The sequence below is a fragment of the Ammospiza nelsoni genome, chromosome 3 (genome assembly GCF_027579445.1).
Source record: "Ammospiza nelsoni isolate bAmmNel1 chromosome 3, bAmmNel1.pri, whole genome shotgun sequence".
Lineage (NCBI taxonomy): Eukaryota > Metazoa > Chordata > Aves > Passeriformes > Passerellidae > Ammospiza > Ammospiza nelsoni.
Genome location: NC_080635.1, coordinates 5,529,001 through 5,543,761, shown reverse-complemented (window position 1 = coordinate 5,543,761; position 14,761 = coordinate 5,529,001). Strand labels below are relative to the sequence as shown.

The 14,761-nt window shown below is 42.7% G+C and overlaps 1 protein-coding gene across 1 annotated transcript in view; it reads left to right on the top strand.

The window, feature by feature from the left end:
• Positions 1-1,539: 1,539 nt before the first annotated feature.
• CFAP61 (cilia and flagella associated protein 61) overlaps positions 1,540-14,761 on the top strand; it is an 86,380-nt gene continuing 73,158 nt past the window's right edge. Inside the window, exons 1-7 of the mRNA XM_059468688.1 lie at positions 1,540-1,688; positions 2,338-2,488; positions 4,477-4,553; positions 4,953-5,020; positions 6,050-6,191; positions 10,299-10,431; positions 12,394-12,547. Coding sequence (XP_059324671.1) covers positions 1,546-1,688; positions 2,338-2,488; positions 4,477-4,553; positions 4,953-5,020; positions 6,050-6,191; positions 10,299-10,431; positions 12,394-12,547 — 868 coding nt within the window. The 5' untranslated portion in view covers positions 1,540-1,545. The remainder of the gene's footprint in view (positions 1,689-2,337; positions 2,489-4,476; positions 4,554-4,952; positions 5,021-6,049; positions 6,192-10,298; positions 10,432-12,393; positions 12,548-14,761) is intronic.

Sequence of the window (14,761 nt, the reverse complement as noted above, 5' to 3'; positions counted from 1 at the left end):
TGGGCAGCGCGGGTATCCAGCCCCGGTATCCAGCCCCCGGTGTCCTGCCCTCCGTGTCCAGGCCCCGCCCAACCCCGCGGTACCGCCCCCGGCCTGGCCCCGCCCCGCCCCAAGCCGCGGGGGTGCCCCTTAAGAGCCGCCCGTCCGCAGCCTTCTATAGCTCTTCAAAGCCCTCCTGAGGTATGTGTGCGGTCTCTGCTATAAACACCAAAAAACCCCCTTGTAGAATCTTATTTGTGCTTCAAGAATGTTTGTGTGAGGAGGTGGGAGGGAACCCTCTACTCCTGCTCCGTGGGACAAGGGCAGGAGCTGCTGTAGGAACAGCGCATTTCCTTACGAGAACGGTATATTTTTACTGTGAAAATGCTGGTTTTGCTGTCTGCGGGAGCGTTCAGGGGAGCCGGTGGAGATGCGGGTCTATTTTTGGGGTTTTGCGTTAAGTTAAACGATTGACTGTGATAATGCAGCAAGCGGCTTTCCTCAGTTAAAGTTATCTTAGTGCGCTAAACTCAGCCGATGAATGGCCCTTTAAAGTCCGTGTTAGTTTTCATTTGTTAAATTGACGCGTTTTTGCAGGGGATGTGTCGCTTCAGGTTAATTTCAGGACTGGCGCTGGAATGTCCTGTTTGTCTGTGAAATATGTAGGAGTGCATGTAACTCTATTTGTGTTTAAAAGGTGCGAAAATATGCATTTATTTTGGTTTTTCGTTTTATTTGGGAATTGGGATGCCATATAACTGAACATCACATTTGTATTTGGAGTCACTGTTAGCTGTTGCGTTTGGCAGAGTGCAGAGATTTCTCCGCTGGTCTACGTGTGTTGGTTTAGGTTTTGGGGTTTTTTTGCTATTTTTTTCTAGTTAGTGCTGCTATATTTTGCACACACATTTAAGAAATTGCGGGAGGCCGTTGTTTGGTCGCTTTATTTCACATGTCTGATTGTTGGCTGCAGTACTGAGCAGAGACACACAGCTGAAGGGTGCTAAAGTTACTGGATGGGACAACAATCAGTCAATGCAGAACCACAAAAAAACCCTCTTTTTTTAAAACCTTTTTTTCTTTTTTTTTTTTTTTTCCTGTGTCAGAAAGTAGAACTTTGAATTCCTTCAGGAATTTAAGCCCTGCTGTTGACCTCAAAAGAAATTCGAGGAGTGGTTTTGCACAAAATGCAGTTAACTCACCTGAAGCTGCTGTTTAATCAGGAGGTTGTGTCCCTGACTCTTTGCAGCTGAGCCTCCCACTGAAGGCCTTTGAGCTTGAAGTTCTTGGTGATGAGCTGGTTTGCATGCAAATGAATCAATAGAAAGCAGCTGTAGCCTATTAAAACAATTAGGATCCAGCCCATAGGAGTGATTGCCTGCTGCATTTCAGGTGTGCCCCGGACAGGCAGTGTGTCTGTGGGAAGGTATGCAGGAACCAGGCACCAAATCCATAGGAGCTGCCCCAATTTAGAGTTGTTATGAAAACCCCTCTGAAGTGGCTGTGTTGGGCAGGGGATGGCTGGAGCCAGCAGTGTTTTCCTTGGTTTTCAGGGCAGCCGGTGGGATGGCCACGGTGACCTCCTCAAGTGGAAATTCAGAAGTGGTCACAGTCAGAAGAACGGAGTCAAGGGATGTCCCAGCCATTATCAGCCTCTTCAGCTCTGTCACAGAAGATGTGTTTGGAAGGATGGATGTCACTTATCTCTTGTAAGTAATGGTGTTTTGGGTTGTCACCTTTTGGGAAATTGCACTTAAAATGGCAGAAAACATTCTGAGCCTTGACATGGTGTGACATAATGACTTTATATGCCGTTTCTAAAAGTGGAAAGAAAATCTACTTTTATATCTGTCACGTGCATGACTGCAAACCTGGGTCTCTGCCATGGTGGACAAGGTTTAATTCTATACTAGCTTCCTTTTGTAAAAGCTCAGAAGAAATGCTGTTGGAAAAAAAAAACAATCAGCAGACAGGCTGTGTGACAGATAGGTGCTGGTGGGTCACTTATATTTTTCCCCCTTAATAGCAAACATCCCAGGTAACAGCTGTTTGGGGAAAAATAGATCTGTGAAGAAACATACAAATGGAAGTGAATGTTTAAGTCTTGCATCTAAAATTTACTAATATGATTGAGGATTTGAAAACTCACCTGAATTTTTATAGTGCTAGAATACAAATAAGTAGAACTGAAGCAACAATTCCAAGTTAGTATGTGGTTGATGAAGTTTTATTGAGGCCTCATCCTGGGGACCCTCTTGGACATGGCTGATTTTGCTGTTCCAGCAGGCTGAATTCACAGTTAGTCACTTTTCTATGCGAAATTTCTTCAACTTGTGCAAAATTAAATTGTTTTAATAGAGAACTATCAAATGTTGCTTTGACACTCTGCAATGAGAAGAATGAGGTTATGGCACATACTGCCTTTCTGGACTATCCAAATTGGAACATCACTGATCAGGCTGAATGGGAACCATTCCTGCATGAAAACTACCCCAACAATAAGTGCACTGTAAGTAAATTGTGTGATTTTAGTTGAGTTTTAATTTAAGGCTCAGGTATGGCAAATACATGTGGGTGTCTGCAGTCTGTTTCCAGTAGATTTGAGGCATTCTGGGTACAGAAGGTGATGAAGTCCTTGTCAAACCCTGGTGCTGACAAGGGGAAACTTTGTTCTGCAGTGAGCTTGGTCAGTGCTGGTGGGGACACTGCTGCTTGTGACTTTCTGGTAGGATCTACAGACGAGAAACAGGCCTTTACAAGTTTAGCACTCAAATGCTCCCCCTTCACCAAGTCCAGCTGGGAACTCGATCGTGGGACTGTTGAGAAAATACAGAAAATGTTAAATCCCAAGCACTCTAAGGTGTGCAGCACATGCCATAACAAGGTGTTGGCAGTGCTGCAGTTATCTCTGGGCATTCTCAACATCACTTACCCAGAGTCATCTGTGATAAGCAATAGCTTGGAGGTAAACTGACAAAAACAGTGTTTGAAAATGTGTACTCTTAAAGGAAACACCACCAGTACAACCAAAGTGAGTGTGCAAAGAGGTCCTGTGGTTTCCTTGTCATGGACTTTGTCCCTTGAGTGGCACTTGTGGGCAGCCACTTCATTCAGGGTTCAGCTGCTGGGGGGGTCTGCTGTGCTGTGGTGTCCCTCAGACTGTCTGGTGGCTCTGCAGATCTGCTGTAGGGGCCTACAGAGAAAAGACAAGAAAAATTAATTACTGCTCAGAACCAGTAGTGAAAAATACCTTGAAACAGACGGGCAGCATTCAATTTCCCTAGAATGGAGTTTATTTGCTAAAGGAGGTGTAGAAGATTCAGTGTTTTATGCTTCTGCATTGGCAGAAGCTCTGAACATTTTCTGGGGTATAACTTGATGAGATGTTGTTGGTAAACTGTAGGTTACATCCGTGCAGGTGTGCTTTTCAAAACTGAGGTAATCTCAACATAGGAATTCTGTGAAGTGTAGTTGACCTGTCTTTCCTAGACTACAGAAATTGTTTTGGGGTCTGAAGTGGGAGTTGACTTGTGCAGAAAGGAATAGGTGAAGATGCTTTACTGGATTGTCTGGTTACCAGTGCTATTCAGAAACAGTTACAGTCCATGTCTGGTTTACTTGGTGTCCTCTCAGACCTCAACAGTAATATATATTTTTATTTCTTCCCTTTGCTTCTAAAAAACAAACTGCCTAATGCTTAGGGATGTCTTTAGATGTTAGTTACAATAGCTTGTTGTCCTCATGCTGGTCCATGTACTGCAGCCTCTGTTGAAATCATTGTTGCTCTTAAATTGCTGAAGTTTGTTGGTGCCTCTAGCTCTGGTATTTTAATGGAACATTATAGTATTCAGAACATCTCAGGTTTTCCATTTAAAGTATTTTTATCTACAGGCATACCTTCACTGACCCAGCACTTGTAATTAATATGCTAGAGAGCAGCTGATTTAATAGCCCTTGCCATTCCAGCACAGGGTTTTTCCATGTTTACTGGAGGTGCACAAGATAAAGGTGTCTGTTAGTCTGCCCTGTTTCTGCCTGGTATTTGTGTGTCTAATGATGTCATCTTAACATATCTAATTTTTCTTACTACCTTTAAAGGAAAACCTTTAAATTATGAGGATTATGAGAAGCAGGTGAGCTTTTGGTTTGAGTTTTTTTGAACTTTAAAAGAATGTCAGACACATGTTGAATGTTTAATGTGGTTGAATGTTGTCAGTTAAGAATTAATACTGTTCAATATGAAATGTACAGTGTACATTCTAGTAAACAATAGTAAACTGAGTAGAAAGAAATAATGTTGCAGAAGCACAAAATTATATAAAGCACTTTAATCACATAACTTGATCCACACATGCTGTGAAGTCACTTATGGGTATTTTGCTGCTCCTTGAGTGCAGATCATGTATGTTGGAAATGTCTATGTGTACTAATGCTTGGGCTCATGGAATAAGCATGAGTTTCTACATGGTGTGTAGACTTTCACTTCTTGTTTTGCAGCCTTTGAACACGCTCTTTGTGCATCTCTTTGTGGCAAAGGAAGGTTATGCAGCTGGATGTTCCCAAGAAATTGTCAGGTGAGTTCCTGTGTAACCTTGAGTAGTGAGGCACGTGTCCTCTCCTGCTGCCAAATCATCTATCAAGCCAAGCAGTCTCATTCAGATGCCCCATCAGAGATCTGCCAACAGAGGTCTGATACCTTAAATATTTCACCACTGGGAAACTGCCGTAAAAAAGAGGATGTTTGAAATCTAAAGATTGGGAAATTTGAAAGAAGTAAGGTAGGAAAAGCCAGTCAAAGTTACCCAGATAAATTTCACATGATATTGTCAGAAATGTTTAAATTGTTGAGCCATGTGGACTTATGAAGGAAGGTTAGAGACACTGGAGAGAAGAAAAAGTATATATTGAAAAAGCTAGTTGCTGCCTGTTCATTGAGTGTAATAATGAAAGACTGAATATGTTTATTTGTCCAGGAAAGCTTTCATCTTACTACCAGATCTGCAGTTTATACTTCTCTTTATACCAGCTGAGAAGAGGCTAGGTAAGAGCTTAAAACTGTTTTATTCTTGAAGTGAGAGCTATTGCCTACCTAATTAATGCACACTGAGAACTTGTTGTGGTGTTCTTTTTTTAATACTAAGAAGAGTTATCAGTTTCTAGACATGTGAAAACCATCATCTAAAAGTATCTTCTTGTGAAGATCCCATGTGTAAGAGGTTCCATGCTCACTCTAGCAGCCATTCAGCATTCTGTCCATTCCATGCAATCTTTAAATTTGCCAGAAACAGGACATCAGGAAGGAATAAAGAGCTCAAAAATCAATACCTGCAAGTTTTGTGGAGATTTCTGTTTGAATAGAGCCAAGAGACTTGAAATTGGGCACTTTCTCTTACTTAGCCATGCCAGTGCAGATTGGAAGAGAACGCTTTGGTGAGACTCAGAGGGGCTGCTGGAGACATAGAAGGAAACTCAGATTATTTCCTCTAGAACAGAAGTACAAAGGTAGGGAATACACATGTTAAGCAGAGAGTAGCACCAGATGTGGAATTTTGGAGTTTTGGTCCTGAATTCTGACTGATAAACCAAGCATGCACTTGATTGAGCTGAAAAGGAAGATAGAACTTTTCTGATATGGTGGCTTCCAGAGATATTGGTTCCAAGTCACACTAAAAGACTGTAGTGGTGTGTCAACTACAGAAAACAGGGCTTGAATTAAGGGTTTTGTCAAATCCACCCTGTCAACCAACATCAGCTTTCCTTCAGCATTGTGAGTCCTGACAGAGACTCTCCACAGGCATAGAGAATTTGCTGTATTATTCTTAGTGGGATTGTTTCCTACCAATTTCTGATTGCTTTGAAGCTTATTCAGGTTTGGAATGCTGGGTTAATTAGTTGACTTTGGTGATGATTCTCACACGTTTATGCTGCTGTCATTTCAGCCTCATTGCCTAACTTAAAAGACTTGGGGCATTTTACGATCTGTGGTTTAAGTTTCACATTCCATTTTCCTCAGACATTTTTGTTGCTAATTAAAAGCTTGCATAATGAAGTTTCTCTGTTGCCCCGACAGGTTTTAGCCATTCAGAGCTGGACCTGGGGGATGTCTTTGAAAGAATTGTACCTGCTCCACTCTCACATGTAGAGAGACGTTTCACCTTGCTGGCATGCCCGAGGCATCGTTGGCACCCACAGCTGTACGTGCGCCAAGCAAGGTAACACAGCTCCCTGATCCTGCTTCCCTGAGCACATCTGGCTGGGGGAAACTGAAGCATTTTCCTTCTTTGGTTTGCAGCATCAGTAGCTGAGCTTGGCTGCTCTAAAACAATGCTCTCGAGCATTGTTTTAACCAAGGAATGTGTGCTTATGGTGATTGGATAGCACTACTGTCAGTATGCTTTTGCTTTGTGTGATTGGTAAAAAAACTTTTAAAGAAAGTCGTGACATTCTTTGTCTGCTGCCTGAGATGTGAGCTGACAGCATCCTCCCATTGTCATAACCATGTAATGATACTGATGGTGGAAAATAAAACAGCTCAAGGCATGTTCCCAGCAGTCCCATCCCATTTATGATTTGTACTTAGCCTCCAGCTGGTGACAGTTTTCTGTGATAACCAAACTAGGTAGTTCTAGGATTATGCTGGTTTTATTCTATTTCATCACAAGATGTATTTTTTTGAATGCTAGTTAGCTATGTAGGAAGACTATTTTTTGTTAGTGATCTGCTGGCAGATCTGTTTGTTCTGTGATCTGCTGGCAGAACTAGACTGCTGTTGCCACTCTTGGTTTTTCCTGCCATGTGCCTTCTGCCTGTGCCAGTGTTGTGTCCAGGACATGAGAAATGCCAGCTTTCTGACCCAAGGGCCTGGAGCTTTTCCTGTTGTTGCTGTGGAGATGCTTCCTTGTGGTGTGGTTGAAATAGAACATGTATCCATCAAATTTTGAGTTACTTGTTGTCCTCTTCACTGTGGGAAAACCGCTGGTAGGGTAATGGTTTATGCAGCAGTAGTTTGATTTAACTGATTTATTCTGGAGTTTTTACCGGTAGTAAATGTAAGTGTTGCTTTGTGGCTAGGTAGCAGAGTGGTGATTAAATTAGCGTTTCTGATGCCTGCAGTAGAGACTGAAGTTTAGGGAGAAGGGTGTTCCTTAGAGACTCAGCACATGGTATGGATTTGGGGGGAGTCTGTACTGACCAGTGCCCTGCAAATGGTGATGCCACATTGAATGTGTCTGATTGGAAAAGCCCCACACCATTTATTTATGGGCTGGTTCATGCTGCCAGCTTGGGCTGCATTCTGACAGGAGCCTGTCTCTGAGAGGTGTTTTATTGCATGTATTAAATTTTACCACATGGGTCTGAAGCAAATCTGCAGCTTGCGTTCCTCCTGTTGCTCAATTTTTGAGCATTTTAAGAAGAAGGCCTGAGGACTGACCTTTGCCACTTCACATCCTCCTGCTGTAGCTCTGGATACTTCAATATGTTAAAAATCTCTCTCATACTAACTAGATGTACAATTGTTAGTATTTTTGAGTGTTTCTTTTTTTCTTTTGAGTTGTGGATCACCTGTAAGTGAACTTTTATATAGAGAAGGCATCAGTAGGTGAGTTAATGCTTGAAGATTAAAAATCTTTCCATATGTCTTGGTTCTGATTATCACGTTTGTCCTTTTTTTTTTTTCAGTTTAAGCTAATTTTTTTTTTGTGGTCACTGGATATTGTCAATTGAAATATTCTTTTGCATGACTGGAAGTGTCACTTAAGAATAGCAATATTCCTGATAAGAGCTGCCATCTTGTCTGGGATTTTGGTAGTTTGTTATAAAAAGTAAAAATTGCTTTAGCTTTGGTATTAATAGAAAATTAACTGGGAAACCAGTTTGCCTCTGAAATTACACAGTGGTGGTACAAAATTCATACTTCAGCATTGCCCATCAGTGGATAACAGGTAAGGCTAATTTCTGTTTGCAGAAGGAGCTCTGCCTTTCCCTTCTCTCTGCATTCACCCTGTGCTTCACTGGCATCCATAGTAACAGTCAGTGGGAGCCCTTAGAGACTCCTCTGTGGATGTTGTCTGCAGCCACCTGCCTAGCAACATGTTCTGGGGCAGTGAGAGGAGATTAGCCTAATCTCTGTCCCTCTTCCCCTGCTTACAGAGGGTGAAAAGCAGCTGTAAACTGATACTTCGTTTAACCATCGATTTCGAACTTGCTCTCTATCTGGCCTCTATAATGTGAAAATGTGTCAGAATGCAGCCCACTAAACTTTGATGTTTAAGGTTCTTGCTGGTTTCTTGTCTAGATCCTGCCATTTTTGGGTTTATGCCCTGTAGGCAAGAGTCAAATCTTCAGCTCTGTGCTTGCACTCACAGTAGAGGGATTTAGTGGCATTTTTATATTGGAAAGCTTACTGAGGTTTGGAGGGTTTCTTTACTTTGTTAAATATTGTGGTAGTGGTGGAAGATACTAAAAGCAGAATTAACAAGTTGAAATGGTTGTGTTCCTACAGAGTAGTGTGCAGGGAGATGAATGGGTGTGTGCAGAGTCCATTGACTGTCACAGGGTCAGTCTTCAGGAATGGGCATCTGCACCTTTGTGTGTGATCTTGTCTTGTGTCCCACAGAGCAGCATGACACAGGGCACTCAAAACAATTGGCACAATGTTCCACTTGAAGGGGGTGTGTGTCTGTTATGGACTCCATGAAATAACAGAGTTCAATTAGGACACAGTCTTCTGTTACCCTTCTTTGTTTGTTTTTTTGAGGTTTGAGAGCTTATTAACAGATTTGCTGAACTAATTAATTGTGCTGAGGTGGTGATGTTCTGATAATAGAAAACCTCCCTGCAGATTTTCCCTTGGCGTACTTCCTGTGAAGGAGATGAGGGTAACTATTTTGGCTTGAGGGGTAAGGAATGACGTACTGTAAGTTTTTATGGAGTTTTCATTGTTGCCAGAGCTTCATTTTAGTTGAGGTGGAAAAAAGAAGCAGGAACAAGGTTAGAATCCAAGAGGTCCCTAGCCTTGGTTACAAAGGTGGTTGTACCCAGGGCTCACATCCATTCTGGTGTGCAGGAGCAGCAAAAGCATCCAGAGACCCCCTGATCCCCTCTCCTGTGCTGGAGTCAGGCAGTGCTTAGGAACTTGGACAGTGTTTGATACAACGAGAAACAGAACCTCTTTTGCCCAGCTGTGTTTTCTTTAAGGGTCCTTCCAAATCCAGACACACATAAAGAGTAGCACTGACAATCTGTTTATTGTTTCTGGGTTCCTGCCTGTGTGGAGCAATGATCTCCAACTTTACCGGTATCACATACAGGCATGGGGGACCCAGTGGGACCTTGGAACACAGCAGGAATTTCCCCCAAAACCCCGGGAGGCTCCGAAGTTCCCGGTTCTCCCTGGCGCAGCACGTTTGTGCATCCCTGACAAGGAGGGAAGCGCCGCGGGCCGGTCGCGGTTCCCGTGCAGGAGGAGGAGGAGGTTTGAGCATCCTGAGCAAGCGGAGCAGCCGCTGCCCGTGCCTGGCGGGGCCGCCGGGTGGCGGCAGAGACCGCGCGGGGCTCCCACAGCCCCGGTGCCGCCTCTCCGAGTGTTCCTGGGGTGTCGGTGTGATAGCCCAGGTAGCTGTCTGCTCCCGGCCCGGAGCAGGGAGGGCTTCCCCTGCAGTTTGTTGCAGTCGTTCCTTTTGGCAGCCCAACGCTGGCGAAGTTTCCTCTCTGCCGCTTTTGTTTGCACCACTCAATTCTGGCGTTTTATTGAGAGATAAATACAAGTGGCTTCATGTTATTGATAGCAGTTGAGTGCTAAAGCTGGTTTGCCACCCACCTTTGTGCCATAGTCTCAGCATGGGTGACTCAGGAATTGTGCCACTGTTCTGGTAAAAGAGCTGGATTTTCTCATTCAGAGTTACATTGACCCTGGCTATAAATAGCAGCCTAGTGGGAAAGAGTCTCTGTTGCCTGTTTAAATAAAAATCTATGTAGGTTGGGACCTGTGTGAGTGCTCCACTACAGTTGTAGGAGAGTGAGGCAGGAGAATCTTGAACTGAGATTCTCGTATATTTTCTTAGGGCAAGAGAAGCATCTCCACTGAGCAGTGCAGATTTTGGTGGGTCCTGCTGGCTGTTGGGTGTGGATCTGTCTCTGGTGCTGAGACTCCCACTTTAGTGTGCACTGGGAATGTGTCCTAGGTGAAGTGATTTGTGGGTGCAGGCTTTGGAACAAGTATTTGTAATATTTTTCCATATATTAATGGAGTGGAGCAGAAGTAGCAGGGCCTGTTAATGGCAGAGCCATAGGACATTACCTGATCTCTTTTTTTGTAGGCTGGAAGATTATGATGATCTCATGCTAATCTGGACACCTCAAAGTGAGACTCTGAAGGAAACCTATGGTGAATATCTCCTTGTTGATCTCATAGAACGTGAAGGTGAAGAAAATCAGGCAGCTGTTTGTGAGGTCAGTCTGCCATGACCTCTGATTTTGTCTGATCATAGCTTCAGTGATGTCCTGTGTGACAGCCACTCTAGCTCAGGGGACAAAAACAGCAGCCCACCTGTTAAAAGTAGAATTCATGCTCTATACCCTCACAGTGAGTGCCCTTCTCAATGTAGTTTGTGTCTGTCCTCAGGAGTGATGTTTCCAGTTCAGAAATGAAGCAGCAATTCCCAGTAATTTTCAAGTAATTTGGACAGGCTGTCTTGATGAAGCCATGTTGTCATTTTAGACATTTGCATTATAGCTGACCTGTTTTCATTCCCAATGACAGCTAATATTGCATGTGAAAATGAGTAGCCAGTAATTCTTTCACAGTTTTAAAGTCCTGTAGATAATTTTTCTTTCTCTTGGTTCAAATGAATTTTTGCTGAAATGTAGACAAACCCAGGAATTAATTTAAATAAGAAAGAATTGGTAATAGTGATCCTACTGAAAATTCCTGATTTTCATGTGTTGATAATTGTGCATGGTAGTGCAAACTGATAGGCAATATAACCTCCTTAATTCCCCAAATCTGCTTTTTGTGGCAAATGGTTTTATAAAATTGCAACATGTAATCACTGCCATTGGGAGCCAAATGGGAAACAATGCACCATTAGTGTAATGGCACATTGCAGAGGGCTGTTGCTATAAATAAGACATTCCAGTGGCACTTTCAGAGCTCAATGTGAGACCACCAAAAGGTGTTCCAAGCCCCAGTTTATCCCAGCTGCCACTGCCACGGCGGGCTGGGAAAGCACCTCCACACAGACCATGATGGATGCCAGCTTCCCCTGTGGAGAAGGAAGCTGGCAGCCTCTTTTTGCACATATGGTAGATGGATTGGTTAATCAGCCTCTGCTGAGCCTTGGGCCTGAAATTGCACAGCAGCCAGGCAACTGTGGCACCCCAGCTTTGTTGGTTACGCAAACAAGGCAAACAAACAATCACTTGTTGTGTGAGGGCAGAAAAATTAAACGTCACACTTTTTCAAGTCTTTATTGATGTGCTGATGGCTTGATAAAACAGCTGTACAAATCCAGCATGTGAGTTTTCATTAGGTTTATAAAGGCTTTCATTATGTGCATTGAGGAGGAACAAAAATGTGTTTTGATAATGTGTTTCACCAGAAAGTTGCATACACTACAAAAAATTTAAGAGCTACCTTCTTCTAGATTTGTCCCAGTTAAAGCCAGAAGCTCTGCAGCATGCCAGTTCTCTCTGATCCTAGTGTGTGTCATGCTGAGGGCTGCAGGTTGCTGAGAACTCCAGCAGCAATCAGGCATGCAGAGTACCATGGGTGCCAGCATTGCAGGGATCCCATCACTTTCATGTCTGCCAGAGCATTTGGGTTTTAAGACTAGTTCTTGGGTTTTTTTCAGAACACAAAAATATTTGCGGCTTACAAGTGCTGCAAATAGATACTGCATTAGGTACTCCTTATATTATACAGAATTGATTTCTTGAGTTAATTTCTTAGGAGAATTAAATACACCCTTCAGTTTGACCCCAATTTGGGTCCAAATCAGTGTCCAGTAATGAGCCAGCTATTACAGGTAACCGAATGAGGTTCTACTTAGCTGCACTGTAACTTTAAACAAAATTGTTTTTGGAAGTATGTTGTGTATTTGCCATAGCAAATATTTTACTGAAACTCCAGGTCATTATTTGGCCTATATATATAAGCCTAACACTCTTGCAAGTCATAGCTAAAAAAGGAATTTGAACATGTACTGTGGAGGTCCTAGTACCTATGTTACAAGGAAAAAAAAAAAATAAAAGCAGATCTTTAATTTTTGCTGAAATAATTCCTTTATAGTTTTTCATTATACAGTCATTCCACAGAGATGGAACATAAAAGTTGATGTTTCAGAAATTTTTTGTTCAGTTTTTTTGTGCTTTCCTAGCATGGCAGGTTTATGTGACATGGCTTTTATCTTCCAGGTTGGTGGCACTGCAGTAGGATTCATGAGCTTATGTTCTGATGTGAACATCTCCTTGTTACAAGAGTGTTTTGACTTAGGGCCTTTCCATGGACTCTGTAAACCACATCCTGAGGATATTCTCGAAGTGCCACGGAAGCCAAGTGTTCAAGGAGGTATCTATGTTCTAAATATTGCTAAACAAATACAAGGTGTGTTCGTGTCTAGCTTCTGAGTAGGTTTTGCAGAAGGTTGGAAAAGGATGTATAGGTTTGCTAGGAAGAAAACACAAATTAACATCCCTGGTCTTGAAGTAGGATGCCTGTTTTTTTGGTTGTATTTTTGTTTTTGGTTTTTTTTTTTTTTTTTTTTTGTTTTGTTTTTTTTTTTTTTTTGCTTGAGGGGAATTTTGATAGCCCTGGTCTTTGACTCAGAAGTGATTGCTGTTTGTGGGGAGCGGCCCTGTGGGATAACTATGGGATAAATGTGGGCTTGAAGTTTCAGAAAGCTGTTGTGTGGTGTATACTGTCTATCAGACACAGTTGTGCTGTTAAAGGAAGATGAGATTTTACAATCTGGTGGTGAAGTGAGGTCTGTTGGTAGCTGAGCAGCTGGCCTAACTGTGCCTGTTATGTTGTCCTGTTGACTTATGTCATCTTTTTTCCTTGTGGTTCAGCTTCTGCTCGTTGCTTATTGTTTGCAGTCTCCTGGGTTACAAGATTTTGGGAGATCAGAGACTGTCTCTTTATTCTGCTTTTATATTGGGCCCAATATAGCAACACATGTGCTAGCTGCTTCCTGTGAGTGATAAAAACCAGTAGCACAAATATGTCACCTGTTTGTAGAACAGAAGTGTCATGTAAATGATTTACAGTTGTTGTCTTTATTTTTCAGTGTCAAAGGGCATTTTGTGCAGAAGGGTTGCATCTTGCTATCTACTAATTATCAGTAGTGGAATAAAACACTTCCACCACTAGGTTATGTGTCTGCTTTTCTGAACACAAAGCAGCAGGCAAAAAAGGCAACCAGGGAGCTGCAGGGCTGTCACCAGCTGGTACCTCAAAGCTGGCAGTCACAGAACAAAAAAGGGAGAGAAATGGGTCTTGTAGCTGCTCCTGTGGACTTCCCCTCCCCTGCAAGGAAGCATCTTGCACATGGGAGATGGAGGAAGCTGCCTGTGTCCTGTTTGATCCTGTGCTCCTGCAGCTCCAGGAGTATTAGCTCAGAAGAGGTGACAGATGTGGGTAGGAGGAGGAATGAGACTGAGGAGGGAGAGAGATGACTTAGGAGCCAGAGCCCAGTCCTGGGTGACCCTGCTTGAGCAGAGGCTTGGGCAAGGTGACCAACCACCAGGGCTCTCTCCCAGCCTTACCCATCCCAGGGCTGCTCCTGTCCTGGTGTCCTCTCCCTTCTCCAGAGCCTGCAAATTGTAGGTCTGTGTTTTCTGGCAATTTCTGTGCTGCTGAGCTTTTCAGTGAGAATGTGGTTACAGGGTTTGACAGTACAGCTGTTATGTGTTTTTTTAATAATTTTAGGAAATCTATGGAACTTTTTCTAAATGTTAAAACTTAGCATAAGCTGTTCTGTTCAGAATCTGACATCTGTGTGCTTTTTAGAAATGTTTTAAGCAGCATGGTTAGCAGTTCTGTAAATCTATCTCCCTTCTTTTCTCTCTTCATTTAAAAACTTCATTAGATTTGATGGTAGTTGCAACCCTGTGGGTTGCCTTCAGGTAAGACTCCTTAAAGTAGTAGTATCCCCTTATTTGGAATGACAAGAACAGCTCTGGGGAAAAATAATTATTTGTAGATTTCCAGTTAGCTTAAGTGCTAATCCTTAACGATTGTAGAGGTTTTGGCTTGCCAATTGTTTGATTTCCTGGCCAATGCCCCAATTATGTAGTGGGTCTAGTGCTGGCTAAGTGCCAGTGCACTTACTAGAATTTATTTACTTATTTTCTTGCTGAGAGATCAGTATTAAGAGAAGGAGGGCCAAACAGGCACAAACATTAAAGGGTATAAAGAAAACTTTATTAACACAATTAAGAGAAAAATAATAAGGAAAAAAACAGACTAAAACCTTTCTACTCCCCACCTTTTTTCCTTTCCCACTGACAATGTAAGACAAAACTTATAATAGTCTTTCTTCAGTCTGCTTAGGGAGAGTAATCTCTCTTGTTATGCTATGAAGATTTTGCCACAAGAAACAATTCTCTTGGGGCTTCAATGTCACAGCAAATCAGCTGCCCAGGAAAGGAAAAAATCTGTGGTGTGAAAAGTCCCTCCTATGCCTTGCAGCTATCTCACAGCTGCTTTCATGGGCCATGTCAACTTATTAGGGTGCTACTTTAAGGATGAGCTGTTCTAGCATAAAAACAGAGGTTATTTTAA